Below are 18098 nucleotides of genomic sequence, written 5' to 3' on the forward strand. Positions count from 1 at the left end.
ATGGATTCATTATGGCTTTGAATATCTATTTCAAGCAAAATTTGCACAAATTAATACCGATGGAATTAAAAAAAGTCGAAAAAACACAAGCAGTTGTTGATTTCTCCATAAGCCACCGTGTAAAAAAATGCCGGTTGGTTCACACTTGGTATAAGTCAGAAATTAAATTCCTATATGAATTTTATCCAGGAGTAATATACATCAATGGATTCATTATGACTTTGACTATCTAATTATAGCAAAATTTGCACAAATTAATATCGATGGAATTAAAAAATGTCGAAAAAACACGGGCAGTCGTTGCTTTTCCCGTAAGCCGCCGTGATAAGAAATGCCGGTTGGTTCACACTTGGTATAAGTCAGAAATTAAATCCCAATATGAATATTATCCAGGAGTAATATACATCAATGGATTCATTATGGCTTTGACTACCTTTAAATAGCAAAATTTGCAAAAATTAATGCTGATTGAATTATAAAATACCTAAAAAACACAAGCAGTTCTTGATTTCTCCATAAGCCGCCGTGTTACAAAATGCCGTTGGGTTCGCAAATGGTTCACTATTTTCGGAGCACACGCGGCTCGGAAACGCCTGTTCATGGATTGGCTTCATCGCCGCTCCAGTACTTTGCGACTCTATTGTACTCTATGATCACTTATCAGTAAAAAGTATGCTTCCTTTGAGGTTATGTTATGATTGGGCTTAGGACGACGACCGTTTTTGCGCGAAATTTGAAATGGTGTGGTGAGTGGTGACAGCACGGGGGAGGGAAGGGGGGCGTTTGTGGTTTTGGCCAGGAACAGGGTTGCACTGCACGGGTGAAATGAAAAATATGAAATATGGATTGAAAATTTCCGTGAAATATCTCATAAGATTTTACAAAGTTGTGAAAAGTATGAAAAATCGAAACATATTTTAACAGGGCTGGAGATGTAACACGCACTAAAAACAGCAACAGGCGAATATCATCTCTTAATTTTGCATTTAATTTCAAAAAATATACTTCAATATTCTTCATATTTTACTGAGATTGCATGAAATATTTCACATGATATTCAAAGATTTTATTTTTCATGACAAATTTCAACCCTGGCCAGGACTTACTGCCGTTAAAGCTTACGTCAGGCTGATTGTTCAACCCCCTCCCCTGCTCGTACCACTTTGGACATAGAATAAATAATTTATTCTGTGCTTTGGGGAAAACAAAAGTTCAAGCGTTGCCTACGGTTCAAGGAAATACAGGCACTCTAGAAGGAAAGCAGTATAAAAATAAAATCTACAGGAAAGAAAACTAGGTACACACAGTTTTTCCTACATTATCTTTAGATTTGTTAAAATTAGATAGACTTACAGAAAAAAGCGAACTAATTACGTTCAAATTGCTTCATTATTCATTTTATAATGTTGTTTTTGAAAAGAAAGACGTTCCAGTGGTTGTGAAGCATTGGACGGATCAAAATTATCTTTCAAAAAATGTTGCTTTCATTTTGAAAAAAGAAAGTTTCATTTGAAAGAAAATTGAACTTTTACTCCGGAAATTGAATAATTTAAATTAACTTTCTATTAATCTCGACATGAAGTTAATGAAACTGAAATTTGAAGATGATAAATGTTTATGTGAAATGTTCTGACCTTTTTTTTTTCATTTTCTGCTTCCCTGACCGTCAAACAAAACTTCCACAAGAATTTTTTTCCTCTTAATACACTGACTTCTGCCGAACTTGGGACCAAATTTCCACTTCTGGAGATTCAAAATATGGAAAAGAAGGCACTTGGAAGTTTTTGGCGCCCTTTTGAACAATACTGACTGAAGCTGAGGTTGCTCAGCTGACACAGAGCTGGCAAATTTCACCACTTGGACACTCCAGGATTATGAGACTGCTGGGAACCCTGTCTCAGCTTTTTCATTAGTAGAATGAAAAATTGTAGGACTTCAAAGACTTGGAAAGATTCGGAAGTTCTTTCTTTTAAGCCATAGAGAAAAAAAGGTTTCAAGCTTAATCATTTTAAATTTACTGCGCAAATTTGTTACCAGGAATATATGAAAACAATTTTTTGTTTATAACTTACTTGTCTATTGAGGTACTAAAAGAATGAGACAGAGTTGGAGTTCATTAATGTTGAGACAATTTTAATGAAGCTTGTAGTAAGTCATGGCTGCTCTTAGGAGTATATCATAAGAAACGAACTTACTATGGAAGCTAAGAGGGCCATAAATACAACCCTTGGTCTTGAGATGATCGGGAGCAACTAGGTGAACCGAGAAAAAAATTGTTCCAGTTGATGAGAAAAATAGTTCAAAAGCATTTATTAAATTTTCATTAACATACTTCAAGGAATTGAAAAAAATATAGAGCGTTCTAAAAATAAAGAGGGCAATAAATAAGACCCTTGGTCTTGAGATGATTGGGATCAACAACAAAGATTTGGGTGAACTGAGAAAAACATTTTTACAGTCTAAAAAAAATAGCTTTAAAGTATTTACTAAATTTTAATGAACATGCTATCAAGGAATTAAAAAAATATAGAGGAACGTAAAAATGAAGAGGGCAGTAAATAAGACCCTTGCACTTGAGATGCTTGGAGGTGACAACAGAAATTTGGGACAAACTGAAAAAAAAGTTGTTCCAGTCTTTGAGATAAAATAGTTCACAAGTATTTATTCAATTTTCATTGACATGCTTTCAAGGAATTTAAAAACATATAGAGAAAACTAAAAATTGACGGGTACAAATGTGAAATGGTGCATTATCATTTCACTTTCAACAAAGGAGAAGAAACAAATACTAATAGGTTTTGACCTACGTCACAAAATTTGACTCAAAATTTTTCTACAATAACATTATTTTTAGAACAGACTATCTTGCACATATATCTGTTAACTTTTATCAACTGAGTGTTCAGCATAACAGAATCTTCAGAAAAGAACTTTGTGTGCATGCATCCTCCAACTTTCAGCGACATTGAGTGCTACACAATACTTGCATGAAAACACTTTATCACTTAACAAACCTAGAAAAATAAATTTCCATGACCTACTTCTGTTCTTATGCTGACAAAAAGGAAAAAACAAATACAAAAAAACTTACGACTAAAGAGAAACGAGAACAAAATTGCTTAATAAAAAAATATATTATGTACGAGAACTTTGAATAGGCTATAAAATTGTTGAGAAAAGATGGGAAAAATCGTTATCACGCTTAATTTGAGTTTGATACCGGCCATCCAGTATAGACGAAATAATCTTCTTTACCGGTGTACTTTCGAGCAAATTTCTTACCGTCAACAGTTGGGACTGAGAATGCTATGTCTTCTTGCGCCAAGATTGATCCGTAGAAAAAGTTTCGCCTGAAAAGAGCATTAGAAAGAATAGTTTAGGTATGTTTATAGGGATGTCCTATTTCACAGTGCTAAGAGAATGTATCACTTTGACAAAACAAGGAATACTTTGTGCTGATAGGCATACGTCAGAAGGATATAGTCCCGAGGTTGAAGGTTGCATTGACATTGTAATAATAGAAAAAATTTTACCTCTAAAATTTTAAAAAATGAGTTCAATCTCGCTTTTTTCAATTTATTATTTGTAGTTAAAGTGGATACAATTAATTCAGCTACACGCCTCTTGGTCTTCTTTTCAACTTATTTAACACCAACAACAACAAAAAAAAAGTGTGATGAAAAACTTTTTTCGTATAGAATTTTCAATTCTATGCATCATATCCGGAGAACAGTATGTCACTATACCCAGTGATTCCTTTTGAAATGCTTCATTATATGTAGAGGTATTATGACGTTCCCCGAGTCCAACACTTCGGTTGGGGACCTCCAGCTAAAGTTAACTCAACGGCATCTCTGAGGGGATGGAGCTTTTGCCGAGTAGTTATGTCTAATACTTATGGGTAATATTTACTGTGCTGTATTTTTCCTCCATCCTGAGCTGTATCGCCTATGCATATGTCATTGCATCCTATCCTGATTCTTGTAAAACCTATTATTCATTATCATGTTTTGTTGTCAGACCATTACAATATTGCTTCAAATCTAAACAATGTAATTATAAAATTACAGGAAGATCATGATTTATGAGATTCTTAGGAGCTGAAAAATGAATGTATTAAATTGCAAAATTTGTTCATCATAACATAAGAAAATCATCAAAAAATCTGAAGAATTGAACAATTCGCTAGGTGCTAGTTGTTCACTTTTGACTGTCTTACGCAGAAGACTGATATATGTTTCTGCGCAAGGCTGCAGAATTGTCCGCAGTCAAACCTTGATAGTCATTAGACTACTGCAACGTAAACCCTTGGAAAAGGAAAGTAAACAGCTGCCAACTTATCTGAGGATACCTCTTTTGCACGACTTTTCAAGAGAATTCTAAAATGCCATCTTAGAAGATATTTTCTGGTGAAACAATAATTATTTACAAAAAATATGTATACTAGTATGAGTTATAGTTACCTAACACAATCTGTTAGTTGTGTGGCTATGCCTTTCCTTCTATCCGTAGCTCTAGTCCAAATACGGCTGATTCCACATTTTACTCTGTAAGTTTCAGTTGAGCAAACATCGACACCCTCTTCATCGCTGATGAGCATCTTGTAGGCTTCAGAAAGCGGCTCCACAACCAAACATCCAGCAATTTGTTTATCACTTATGTACAGGTACACCTAAAAAATCCATTTTGCATGGGAAAAAAACTTATTTAGGATGAGGGTCGAACAGATAACAGTCGGTTTACATGAGAGCAGAATGGTGTATTCCAGTCATTTCTTTTCTTTTCTCTCCTGTTCACCCTTTCCCTGCCAGCAAGGGTCAAGAAAATTCTGGAACACACTCCTGCATTTCTTTTGTGAAAGCAGTCAAGAACGAGAAATTTTCCGTTTTTGTGTTTAAGCACTGTGTTCATGCTCTCTTGAGTGGTATCAGCAAACTGATTGTTGGAACTTATAGACAAAAAAGATGAAGGGAAAATTGAGATCACTTATTGGTGGAAGCAGGTGATTGCAATGGACAAAGGAGATAAGTAATAGACTGACTAACAACAACTCACAGGGGATCCTACAGTTAGTCCATCATTTTCCCCCTTAGTCTAAGACAACTGCCCAATTCAACCAAAAGGACCGTTCCATTTTCCTTTCGTCTTTTGCTTTGTAGAAAAAATTTCAACTATCAGCCTGCAGGTTTTCCAGACTGACTGTGGAGTTTCTTGAACATATGACCTACTATGCTCATTGCACAAGATTCATCCTATTCAGAAAAGAGGGATTCCTTGAATCAAATGACATTCTTACCTGAGATTTTGAGTAGATTTTCACAGCCGGAGTATCAAAACCGAGCTCTTTATCAACTATATCCAGTACAGATAAAATTTTGTTTTGGTTCATTTTGGAATCTAAGCCAGTAAAGCAAACAATATAATCCAATCCGCAACGGCCGACAATCCGTTCATTTTTATAGCCCTTGAGAAACAAATAAATTGAAAAATGAGTCAACAAAATGAAAAAACCTCATATCAATCAGAGAGCTCAAAATTATTTTTGAAAATGAGAAGACTATCAGCTCACATTATTTTTTTAGTGGATTCTCAAGCTGCTTTGCACGTTCTGTTAATTTATCAATACCTATTAAAATTTCAATTCACTTGCACAAAGTTATTTAGTAAGCAGACACTTTTGCCTCCTTCACCTCTACAACTTTACTCTTTTTGAGTCACCCAGAGGATGCTGAAGATCGAGTGTGCGAAACGCACCTGTCCTTTTAAAATTACTTGCCAGTCAATTGAAATTTTTGAAGGCACATTAAATTTCTTGCGCTATCTCAAAACGAAGTTATTGATTGCTGTTGCTTGTTTTGAGAAAAAAATATGGTATTTTCTGTTTGAGAAAAATGAATGACAGATCAAATCAGAGGTGAAATTTCAAGACCAAGGATCATGATAGCATTTTTAAAAAATTTCCAGTTTTTATTTAATGGAAATCAACGAAACTAAAAAAATACCACTCGACATTGTCGCGTAAGACTTTTAGAGAAAATCCATGAATAAATAATAGAAAATGACAGGAAAGTTTGTCCAAATACGGTGATCAATGGAGATTGCAGGTGTCTGAAATTTGATGAATTTCGTGTTTAAGTGGAAACTACTGACTGAACTGAACACGAGGATACCCTTGGTTCATAAATCGAACACTTATTGGAGAAAATATGACAAAATAACCTAATCTGCTAAAATGCATGTGTTTTAATGGGAAATGCTGCCAGATGACGTCACTAGGCGATGCACTTTTTCACTTTAAAATCTATTTTTATACTATTTTCCATATCAGAAAAAATTCTGTGAAATCAGCTCACTAAGCACTTTCAGATGAAGTAATAAAAAATTGGCATGGAAATTCTCCATTACCCTTTGGTAAAATAAAAAGTGGCAAGAAATCTGCAACTTCACCATCTGATACATGTACCTGGTTTCGCAGTTTCACTATCAAGATGGTTTTTCAGCTTGAATTGGCAGTTATGCAATTCCCAGGGTTGCCATATGTTTTAATAATTAGAAGATGTGTCAGAAATTCCCTGAATTTTTCCACGAGTTCCCTGACTTTACCCAGTTGTCACAAATTCCCTGATTTTCCCCCTTTTCCAGACTGCTGGCAACCCTGAATTTCCCTAATAAATCTTACCTCCATCACCCATGTTAAACATGAAAAGAAGGTACAGAGAGGAGGAATGACTGTCGTTTGGATGCTTCCCATTAAAAGGTAGAAAAAACTGAGCTACAAAGCATTCCTGGATCAAATGATTCAATCATGACAATGTCAGCTTAGAAGTAAACCTAACTGTCACAACTCACCGGATAACGAAGTGCTTTATGTTCCGAGTGATATTTGGCATGCTGAATTTCATCCTCAGCATCTCCTGGCTCGTACATAAGACCGCACTCGGAGCAATGAGTGGCTCCGAAACGTTTCTGACCTGCATCAAGGAGGAGTTGATTTTCTCCCAGTCCCTTCCATATTTTCCTGACACCTTTCTTCGCAGAATCCCTGTAAGATTTGCAAATTATTGGTCACATTAAAAATTAAAAAAAACTGATAAAAATTAGTATTTCATTAATTTAAATGATATACTGATTGAAGTGATTAGGTTTCCTTATCGTTTCTAGCTCAATGAGTCCTTTAATTTTGGTCATGTGTTTTATCATCTTTCTCATTTTTCCAAGAATTTTCCTTGTGATTGTTATTAATTCTTGTAATTAATGAAGCTTATTGTTTTTTGTTACATGTTTTTGAAGGTGCTCTAATAAAAAATGGGGAATTCATTGTGAGTTAAAGATTCATAAGGATATTACTTACCCACCTTGAAATGTTTTTTCATTTTTATTTTTAGGTACTCAAGGTAATACCCATTCGATTAGGTTTTTATGCATGGTAAAATTAAATACTATTAATGGAAGAGTTTATTTTTGGTTGAAAATTAGATTTTTCTCCATAAACAGAACTACGCACGCAATTCCAAAATATTTAGCACCAGTAAAATTTTGAGATTTTTTTCATGTGATGTTCCTTAAGATCTTCTGAGTGAGATGAGCTTTGTAAATAGAATTTTTTGTGTGCTAATTTCAAGAACAGCGGCTCTGGTAAGTGCATTTTTGGGACGTGTAAGTGTTTCATCAAGTAAGAGAATGTAGGTGATTAAGGAGCAAGTTCCTTTTTCCTCGCCTTGTGTCAGCTAGAGAGGTAAGACAGACGATAGACACGCGATGTTCAGTGCGTAAACTCAGTTCAAAACAAAAGGCTTCAAATCTCTGACTCAGCGGTGGTGCTACTTCTACAAATGCTAACACATGTGAAACCATTGGAAATGTAATTTTCAAACTAGATTTTCTCATGATTGGCAAACAGAAAGTTTGATTTGAGAAACCTATCTCACTCAGAGGATTGAATGGAACATCATGATAAAAAATCTTGAGATTTGCCTGGCGCTGAATATCTTGGAATGGACCACTAGACAAGGTACGAAGTTAAGCATTTCGATACGTGTATCTACACCAAAATTTAACATAGAACAAGATTCAAGCGACAAATATTACTGAAATTAACTCCTAACCACGATATTTAATGTTTCTTGACGCGTGAATTCAAACCTCCTGCTAATGAAAACACAATGGTCTACATGGGTCTAAGCGCGCAATGTTACCATGACAGTCTCTGCGAAATGAAAATCTGACAACCTCAATCTTGACGCTTTAGCTCAGCTATAGAAAGTTGTTCATAGTTTGAACGACACAGGGTGGGGATTGAATATTGCTTAATGGAGAAACCTGCCGAAATCGTTGGAGTACGCGATTGGACTCACGTAGAGTGTTGCGTTTCTTGTGACCGGACGATCCAAATTTCCCGTAGCCAATGTAAAATAAAAACGTTAACACCTTACTTAGGAGTTACTTTCAGTAATTTTCGATGCAAGAATTGTGTTTTAAGTAAAATATTGGTTCAGGAATATGTATCAGAATGCTTAACTATGTACCCTGTCTCGTGGTCCATTGTGTATCTGCCTAGTCCTTTCAATAGGTACCTATTTTTAAGATTTGTTGCATCAAGCTTGACAGAGAGAGAGAGAGAAAAAAAGGTTCTAAGCGAGGTGTATTTACAGCATCCTCACAACATTTCCTTGAATGGTTGAAATACAAGATATACCATTAGAATTGTACATGAAGGTCATTTATAGTCAATAATTATTTTTACTTCAAAATATTTATATTCCTATCCCATAAAAGAGTCTATGATTCCAACTTTCATTGTGACAACCCATTGACCAGCTGACACTTATTTACTTCATAACTATAATCAATCCATTCTAAGAACACCCGACTTTCTAACAAAAGTTGAATGTCCTTTGAAGAAGGTTAAGCAGCTTCGTTCAAACTTGGATGCAGATGCGAAGTACTGAAAGAAACTTACCTCTTTGTTGGGGAAGCTGACTTTGGAGTCATTTTCTTGAAATTGAAAACTGGATACACTTTAGGAGTAGGCGAAGGCTCTTCTTCAAGTTGATTTGCAAGTTCTCTCATTGGAGTATCTGGCTCTAAAGAAAACAATGAAGTGAAAAACTAAGAACACGCACAACACACAAAGAATTAAAATGATTACTTGAGTCATCTATAGCCTAAAAATTTGATGGAGGAGGCAAATGAAGTGAAGGAACTTTGCATATTTGAGAGAAAAAACTGTCTACGTTAGGATGTCTCTTATTTACCAGTTATGCAATATTCAAGTTTGTCGACCCCTAAAAAGTTTCTACATAGTCTCTAAATTGACCTTCTAGACAACGAACATTATAAAAAATTTCAACTCTAGCTTGAAAGGACTGAGAGGACCAAAATTAAAGATTCCAACATTTTGGGAAGCATTTAATATTTCTTGAAACGTTTAGGCCCAAACAGCCCTGTGGCAATGTTAAGGAGTGAAGCCTCAGACTCCAAACACAACAGTCTCAGAGAAAGGCATTCATTGGGTTGGAGAGCACCTGACAACACACCACGCAATCAAGTGTGAGTAAGAAATACTGAACTAGTTCGAAGGAGATGCGTTCCTTCAGCAGAAGATGATAATCTGACGGATAAAAGCAAACCTAAAAAAAATATTCCACTGAACTGTATTTCAAGCAGGTTAGTCTACCTGAGCCATAGCTGAAAAAATCTCAGAATCGATAAAAATGCAAATAATACCTTGAACAGCATCTTCAATAGACAAATTGGATGTAGATTCAGTCAAGTCACAAACGTTGCTAGAATTCTGACTCAGAGGAGCAGTACCTGCAATAAGAATGAAAAAAAAAAAAAAAGTAAGTTCCTCACTTCACACATTCTTCCATCCTTTAGCTGCTGGATAAACGCCCTCTCAGGGTAGCAGAAACTTCTTTGCCTTCACATTTCTGTCCACCCGAGACTGGGTGCTTCACTAATAGAGTGTGTTCCACAGATTTCTTTGCAAAAAGTAACGTTCTTAGCTATTTCCTTATCAAAAACCTTCAATAGTTTTCTCCACAAAAAGTAGTGCTGCCTTCACATTTTTACCCCTTTTTCGGTGCCTTCACATATTTTTCAAGATGGGTCCGTCGAGCATTTCCTGCACCCCCGCACCTTCAAATCCAACCACTAAACTCTCAGTGAAAATAGCTTGTGAGTGCTATACTCATGAGATTTAACAAAATTAGATGAATGAAGAGGGATAAAATTGTTGGGAAGATAATGACAGTCTTTCATAATAGCAACACTTACACTGCAGTATCTGTGGTGCTGATGCTGGTAGCTGAGGGCATGAGCTTAAAATGCTTGACAATATGCTCATCCTCTAAAATCATAGGACCCTCCCCCAATTCTAGGATGAAATTCTGCCATATTAGGTGAGGCACTTGCAGAGCAAAACTCTCAATTTGTGAGTCTGACTTTATGCACATGACAAATAACGAAATTCGTTTTCCTGTAAGTACTTGTCTTAATTGCTCTGTTACTTTGTTCGGAGTTGCAACACGTCTACGACATGCACAATTCAAGCATTGAGAGCAATGCTTCGCAACTGTAACGTTTGGGATGCAATGCTCCGAGAAGTTTCATATTTATTTACTTGAGCTGCTGTAAATGAACCCTGCTGCTTTTCAGCTTTAATTACAGCAGATAACTTTGATTTACTCTTCAAGTCTGAATCAATGTGCCACTCTGCCTAAAGACAAAGAGTTACTAAGTTAAGATAGTATTTTGAAATTAAGAGTTAGACCTCATTCATTAAAAAAGATATGTTAATGGCCAAAATGCAAAATAACATATCTTCATTTGGGACGTTGCATGCTTCCAGTCATTCTTTACTTTTTCTTTGAATAACTAGTCAATGTAATTTCTGAAAGTTCCTTGGTTTTTCTTTTCTGTAGGCAGAATATTCTATATAAATTTCAAGCTATAAAGTTGGTTTGCTTTTCTACAAAAAAGTAAAATAGGAACAGAAGTTTTGAAACATCAAAATTAAGATAAATGATTTTGCACTATTAGTGATAGATGTGCTGGTAAAAAATATTGTAGGTACATTAAATAATAACTACGCACCTTCAATCTCGTCTAACCATTCAGAGGCAGTTTTTCCAGGATCTGCAAGGATTTCATCTGCCTGGACTTTAAAAAGTTTTATTTTCTTTTTACTTGATGGAGGCCTGGAACAATGAAAGATAAGTTATGTAAGATGATCGATCATCTGCGTCCGTTAGTTCATTCCTCATTACCGGTTGTCTTGGAATTATTGATAGATAAAATGGTCTTACATAATTCAAAATGGGTTGCAATTTACCTGTCATCAATTTTTACTTGATTTATTGGCAACTGATAGCAGGTAATAAATCGTGGCTATTTGCCATGAATAATCATCTTACCTAATAAATTTAGATAAATTATGCAAAAATCAATTAAAATAATAAATGCCCAATACAATGTTTGGTGCAGTGTCAAGTTAAAAATAGGATAAAAATACTTGTACTTAAACACCCTTTTTACTTTCCTTTTTGTGCTATTACTCCTGCAATGACTGGGCAACATGAATAGAGAAATTCTTCAAACTTGACTTAACTGCAAGTGCCTTGATTGGAGCAGTCACACAGTGGAGAGCTTGCACTGGAAAAAAGCTAGTGTTATTTCTATGACTGACACTATCCAACTGACTTTGAACAGATATTTACATCTTCATTGTAAAAAATTATGCAAATTTACAGAGATTAACCATATCTTGAAGCTCGATGAAATTTTTAGGGTGATTTTCTAACAGAGATTCTGCCAGAATGAATCATGGAAACAAAAAGAAAAGGGGAAAGTCTATTCTGTAGAATGATCTAAATCTTGCAGAGCATTATGAGTGAGTAACACGTGTTTTAACCTAAAATGTCACAAGGAGAGTGTAAACTCTTCAGAGCAATTAAAATGAGCATGATTGTACTTACGTCACAACAGATATCTTTCCAACACTGCTTTTGAAAAATTTGCGCTTTTCAGCCTCTGAGCTGTCCAAACTTGTTCTTTCTCGATGAATACCAGCATAACTCCAATTAGCATCATTTTTCTTTAGTGAATATGGAGTTTTTGTAAAGTCAAATTTGTTTTTAAGGTTTTGTCTCAGTGGAGGAAGCTTCACAGTCTTGAATTTTGGTTCAGGAGGGGGCTTCGGTTTTTTGATAGCATGACCAACACCTGAAAATATTCCTCTAGGTTTGGTGGAGCATCTTCTTTTGGCTGGATTTAAGGCTAAAGGTTCAGACGCAGCTCTTTTAGATGGTTTATTTTCATTTCCTTTAACCTGGTCTGTTTCAAGTTCTGAAAGGGAGTTATTTACATTTTCTTTTGAATGTTTAGCTTTCAATTCTGAAAGAGGGCTGGTTGTCTTAGAGAATTCTGATAACAAGGATCTTCCATAAAATGAAGAGGTTTTGATGACTTGCTTTTGTGCTATCCGTGGACTCCGGCGAGGACTCTCCTGAATGGAGGAATTTTTGGACTTTTTAGGAGTGACATTCTGGTTTGCAATTGTTGGTACCAAAGGTGTCCGTACAACAACTTTGGATTTACTAGGAGAGAAATCTTCACTGACAGGTGACAGTGGAGTGATTTCACTTAAGTCCGACCCATGAGGACTTTCAGTAGGAAATAACTTTCGTTTGCGCTCTGAGCGGAAGGGGGAAGGTTCAAAGTTGTTTTTTGGCCGTCTTCTGACAGGGCTTGCAGGCGTACTGTCAATCACACCAGTCATTTCCTCACATTTATCTGGAAAAAATATTAAGGATATTACAGAAGGAATTATTGAAGGAAAGATAAAAATAAAAGAGACAGGAAATCAAGAATGTAAGAGTCTCTAGAGAGTATATACGGCCAGGCTCATGCAATTGCTCACTCAATCAACCATCAGTTAAAATTAGGTACAACATGAGTACTGTGTTTCGAAATTTTTCAAATTTTGCTACTAATATTTTGGGGACGAGAATTCAAGTATAAGCACTGTTTGAGCTGAAAAATATGTTTCAGGATGAGCCACTGTTACATACTTTAACCTTCACAAATTATTCAGAATTATTTATTGATACAATTGTTATGACCTGCTGTTTAAAAATGCCTGAAGCATCTATTAGACTTTCTTTTTCACAAAAATTTCCTCAGCTGTGCAGAAGGCCTGTCACTTAAGAATATTGCTAGCCATCTTGGTTTAACATTTGAATGTGAAGAAAGATTGGCAGTGGAATGTGGGAAGGCTGGCCCCCTTTTGGGCTCCAAGAACTCCATATTCCAACATTTCCGTTCTCTTCGGTATCTAGGTACTCTGTCTTACCGGGGAATCCAGCATCAAGCAGAGTCACAACTCACAAGTAAACATGATGCTGCCCACGCAAAAAACCTACCTACGGATAAACTTAAATGTTCTTTAAAGCAATAAGGCAACAGAAAATATGATTGAGATTCTTCACTTAGACATAGGTGAGTTTATTAGACTAATATGAGCAAACATTGAAGCAGAGGATTTTCTACTCAGGGAGTATTTAGGTACTTTCATGCCTAGCGTTGTGTTAAGTTTTGGATTTCAATCAGCGGCACAGTATCAGTAGATGTTATCGCATCTACTGCCGCAAGGCCAGGGGATCTAAATCAATAAGTAGGTGGATCTGTATAGATCAGTTCAAAATTGCTCTCTCACAGATAAGTAGTTCGCAGCTACCAAAGCCAATGATGGAGGTAAATAATCACACAGGCTTGGATCCTGTTGCATATGACAGAGAATTAAAGCCGGAATGCTAAAACTGAATCATCATATGTAAAGACAAATGACAACCTCTGATTAGCTTCGAATCGAGCCACTCGAAAAATGAGTACATGCAGTCAAATGGCATCACTGATGAGTGGTGACATAACCAATACTTGAATTTTGTCTCAACATACAAGGACTCATTTTACTTCACAGTTGTTGCATTGTGTAATTGAGGACTCCTGTCCTACCACATGATAGGAAAGTAAGTAAACTTGACTGGGGAAGGATCGTAGAGTACATGGAGTTGTAATGTAAGTGGGACAGCTGGCGCCAATTTTAAGCATTTTCCAGGTCCCGAATTCTGAGACTCCTACGTCGCACCGGGTCACTTTTTCAAAACATAGTAAATTGCTTTCGATAAACGGGGACCCGGCCATCTGATGTAAACAAAGAAGATAGGAATTACTATGTATTCCACACCGCCATTTTGGATCAAACATGTATCGAAAAAGCGACCGAAGCTCAGCGCACACCGAGCTTGAAACTCGTCAAGCGGAAAATGGCACCAGCTCTCCCATTTACATTGCAACTTTATCTACTCTATGGGAGGAATTTCTCTCTCCCTCTCACAATGCTGCACAAATATATTATATTAAAAGGGATGTAACTTTCAGCCTGCTACTAGGGTTATGCCTCCAAAGGTAACTGGTACCTAACTTGATCGATAAATTCACTTAAAGTTGCATGCACAAAAGGAAGATGATGAAAACATCACTTAGAAAAGTCTCATGACTGGAGATTCCTGTCATTAATTGACTAATATATTTGGGCAAATGTTGAAACATTGGCGCTTCTGCGCAATGAGTAGGGGTTCTAGACAATCAAGGGGTAAATATGGCGTTACACTTGATTCGGTGCAGGGATCATTCATTCTCACATCCAATCTACAAATCATAATCCCAGTTAAAGATCGGTATGTGGTGCTCTATTTGATTGAATTCTGAATGGGGCCTACAAGTAGCAGCTTAGGACCTAGGAGCGGTCTGTACCTAGGACTCGTAGACTGGATCTGCCCCCAATGGGGTGGTTCTATCACATGAAAGTCCAATGCCTGAGTTACTTAAACTGAGCCTTATGGTACAGTAGAAACAGAGGCAAATGAAAGTTACCTGTAAGCACGAGTAATAAATGAAAACCGGCAGTGGCAGTTGAGAATCTGTAAGCTACTCAGACTGAGAACTCAAAAATGCCTTGCAGGGCTCCTCGGGAAAATGCTAATGCCGGGAAAAGATCGAGATTTTATCACACGTTACTAGAAATAAAGATCACACACGCAGTAATAGTAAACACTCTTAGTACGACGAGTACATCACGGAAAACAAAGAGAAAACACTCGACGAACAGCGTAAAAGTATCGACATTCAGCAAGCGCTAGCGTCAAAAAACTTTTGCATGCATTATTGCATTCATGCAAGCAAGACAAGGAACAGGCCCGAACATTCATGAAGCTGGCGGAAATTTTGGCGCCATTCTGTGTTGTTGTGGTTGTTGTCCTCTTGGTGAACTGATAAGGGGAGATTACAATGTTGACAAGTTTAAGAGCATAATACGTTTAATGTGGTGTCGCTTTCCTTTGTATACACTCTTCTTAAAATTAAAATATTTCACCTTCACATAAATCGAGTAAAATTTTCTAGGCGACCGTTGCCTGAAATCCCTAGAAAAATATAGTAAAATATAGTACTCGTCAACTACTTGATAACGTTGAAAAGAACCTCTATGTTTAGATGTTGCCAAATTTCAATATTATTAATGAATGTAATGAATGGTTTTAATGCGAGAGCTTATTAAATTCATTGTTTAACTCATTCCGCCCTAAAATTATTCAGGAAAATAGAAAATTAATACTACCTTCAGGCAATTTCGCTTACTTAGAATTAAAGAGTAATTTTGGATTGTAAACTGTACATTGACAAGAGGAGGAACCTGGAGGAACCATGTGTTTGAGACCTCCTATTGGTTCAAAGGTCTGATAACAGTTCAAGTATACCAACCAAAGGAAAACAAATTAACTTTGAAAGTAACTTACCATCGTAAACCTGGAGTTACTGAAGTACTATCACAATGGCGTAATTTGTTTTGACTCAGTGTCAGAAAGTTGTAGTCGCGTGAGCAGTCTCTTCTTACGTTACGTTTTCCTTCCCTTATCATTTTCTGAAGGAAGTTGAGCTGAGTGTTATCATCGAACTCGGAATTGCTGTCGTCGACGCGTTCGGTGTTGCTCATCGTCCAAATTGGCATATTTTCTCTCTCCCTTTTTAAATTTGCCCACCCCATGGCTTATTCATTGATACGCCGCATCTTGAATTCGTTCAGTGATTGTCTAGTGTGTTAAACGCAGCATAGCAATCATATGAAAATGAAGAAATATGAGTGTGTCAGCCTTTCGAAGGGTAAGCTTTTGTCAGTCTCCTTTACGCACTTCCAGGTGGCGCAGATTCTGTAGACTCTCATGGACTGAAAGTGAAATTAATTTGGATTCCACAATCCTGTCCAGCTTTTCAGATTTTCCAAAAGTATGACAATGTAACCTTTTAAGGTCTCAGATGGTCAGAAGTAGGGGGTCTCCACCTCTTAATCCTAACCCTCCTTGGATTCAACAAAAGTAATTTATTAATTGTCATCATTGTTAGCAGCCGCTTTTCACTTTACACAGAGTTTGAATGATCGTAAACACACTCAGGAGATCTCAACAATATGACACATTATCAAGCGCCAACCCTATTCTAAATGAGTTTACTGAAACAGGGGTCTGAACCCAATCTTGCGTTGCTGAACACCGATCCTGTGTCTTTTGGGTGCATGTGGTCCAGTCGCTCCCCCTATTAAAGCTGATGCATTGTTGGTCAAGACAAATGTCAACCTCTGATTAGCTTTAAATTAGCAACACTCAACAGGTTAATGCATGCAGTGAGATGGCTCCACTGATGAGTGGTGACATAAACAATCCTTTGACGTTTGTCTTAACATACAATGTGCTAATTCTAGTTGTTTGTGGCTGTCAGAGAGTGGGATTTTTGGCGGCCCATTCCTGGCACATGCAGACAGTGGTTGGCAAAACTCTGTTTTCTCCTTGCATTCGAAGCAAAAAAAAAGTCTTTGTGTTCTAGAGGATTTTTGGTTTATCAAGAGCGTACTTGGGGCTCTAGCGCAAGTTAGTGTTTTGATCAATGCATAGTCCATTAGCATGAAAATTTTGTGTAGACATAGGAACTTAACTTACACCCTCAACTTGTGCCCTCGATTTTTGCACTTTTATTGCCGCACCTGTAATTGGCCTCTGTGAAGTCAGTAAGTATGAACAAAATTCAGCAGTTTCCTCATGATGGCTTCCTGTTTGTTTTAGGTGAATAGGCATACTCCTCTTGAGGAAATTCCCCTTGCTATGAGTGATAGAGATTTTGAATCTGAAGAAACTGAATTTTTACTCCCTCCACCAGATGACCATGAATTCCGGAATCAACATAGGGGTTATCTAAGAAATAGAAGAATGTCCACCTTTTCTCCCTCGAAATTATCTGGGTGAGTTATTTATATTCTTACACGTGTAAGAGCGATTTTTTTTTGCATCCAACCTTTGGTCTCTTTTTTCCTTCAACAGTTTCTTCTAGATAATAAGTACACCACTTTTTCTACACCGGATAAAATCTAATTATTGATTTTCCCAATTCTGCACTATAGTAAGTATGATTAAACTTTGAAAAATTATTAAAAGGTTTCGTTTAGAAGAAAGAAGATTTTTTAGCTGTGGATCTCAGTTCCTCAAGCACAAGGTTCATCATAAATGTGAGGTCTCCTTCACATTTTCTCATGAACTGATGTTTTCAAAAAAAAAAAAAAACCAACCTTTCTGTTGGATTTAGTAAGTCCTCAGCCTTAACTCAAGCCTTAAGTTTTCAAAATCGCACCCTGCCAATGCTGACAAGAGCAATTATTTTGTTTCGCTGTCATCACTTTTACCTTTGGATCTGAACAACCCACAACTACTTTCAATAAGTATGAAAACCCTCGGAGTTTATGCATGCACAAGGTGGTTTGTTTAATAGAAAATTACCTTTTCATAAATAATGGAACTTTTCCATACATTTGTGAATGTATTGTTTTTTGTGTCCTTACATACAAATATTAACTTAATGCTTCATTCCTGCTAGCCATGCCTTATACCCATGTATTTCCTTGGGAAAGAAAGACAAAAGACAGTGTTGTAAGAGAATTAGAATGCGTTGTGGACACTGTTAATTCTCAAAATTTTCTCAAAAAAATCTCAAAA

General features: G+C 36.6%; 2 protein-coding genes across 3 annotated transcripts in view; one reads left to right on the forward strand and one right to left on the reverse strand.

Moving 5' to 3' along the window:
• Nucleotides 1-2282: 2282 nt before the first annotated feature.
• On the reverse strand, nt 2283-15265 carry eco (Establishment of cohesion). The gene is made up of 9 exons (XM_019057631.2): nt 14938-15265; nt 11979-12795; nt 11098-11201; nt 9727-9813; nt 8960-9083; nt 6850-7042; nt 5297-5464; nt 4464-4672; nt 2283-3350 (listed from the first exon to the last, which is right to left on the reverse strand). Exons 2-9 carry the CDS (start codon nt 12779-12781, stop codon nt 3203-3205), a joined length of 1836 nt encoding a protein of 611 aa, XP_018913176.2. The 5' UTR covers nt 12782-12795; nt 14938-15265; the 3' UTR covers nt 2283-3202.
• Nucleotides 15266-15901: 636 nt separating this feature from the next.
• Nucleotides 15902-18098, forward strand: part of LOC109041301 (probable phospholipid-transporting ATPase IIB) — a 29341-nt gene continuing 27144 nt past the window's right edge. The window contains exons 1-2 of one of the 2 annotated variants that reach the window (XM_019057605.2): nt 15902-16221; nt 17175-17350. In XM_019057605.2, coding sequence (XP_018913150.1) covers nt 16198-16221; nt 17175-17350 — 200 coding nt within the window. In that variant the 5' untranslated portion in view covers nt 15902-16197. Of the gene's footprint in view, nt 16222-17174; nt 17351-18098 lie in introns of those variants that run through there. The other variant, XM_019057608.2, reaches the window with a different exon arrangement.

Source organism: Bemisia tabaci, chromosome 1, assembly GCF_918797505.1.
Source record: "Bemisia tabaci chromosome 1, PGI_BMITA_v3".
NCBI classification, from domain to species: domain Eukaryota; kingdom Metazoa; phylum Arthropoda; class Insecta; order Hemiptera; family Aleyrodidae; genus Bemisia; species Bemisia tabaci.

Excerpts from the sequence above, each read along its gene's own strand:
- eco (XM_019057631.2), bottom strand. The coding sequence starts at position 12,781 with ATGACTGGTGTGATTGACAGTACGCCTGCAAGCCCTGTCAGAAGACGG. Across the intron at positions 11,202-11,978 it reads GGAAAGATATCTGTTGTGAC|GCCTCCATCAAGTAAAAAGA; the intron begins GTAAGTACAATC and ends TCATTGTTCCAG. Across the intron at positions 9,084-9,726 it reads TATTGAAGATGCTGTTCAAG|AGCCAGATACTCCAATGAGA; the intron begins GTATTATTTGCA and ends TGTTTTCTTTAG.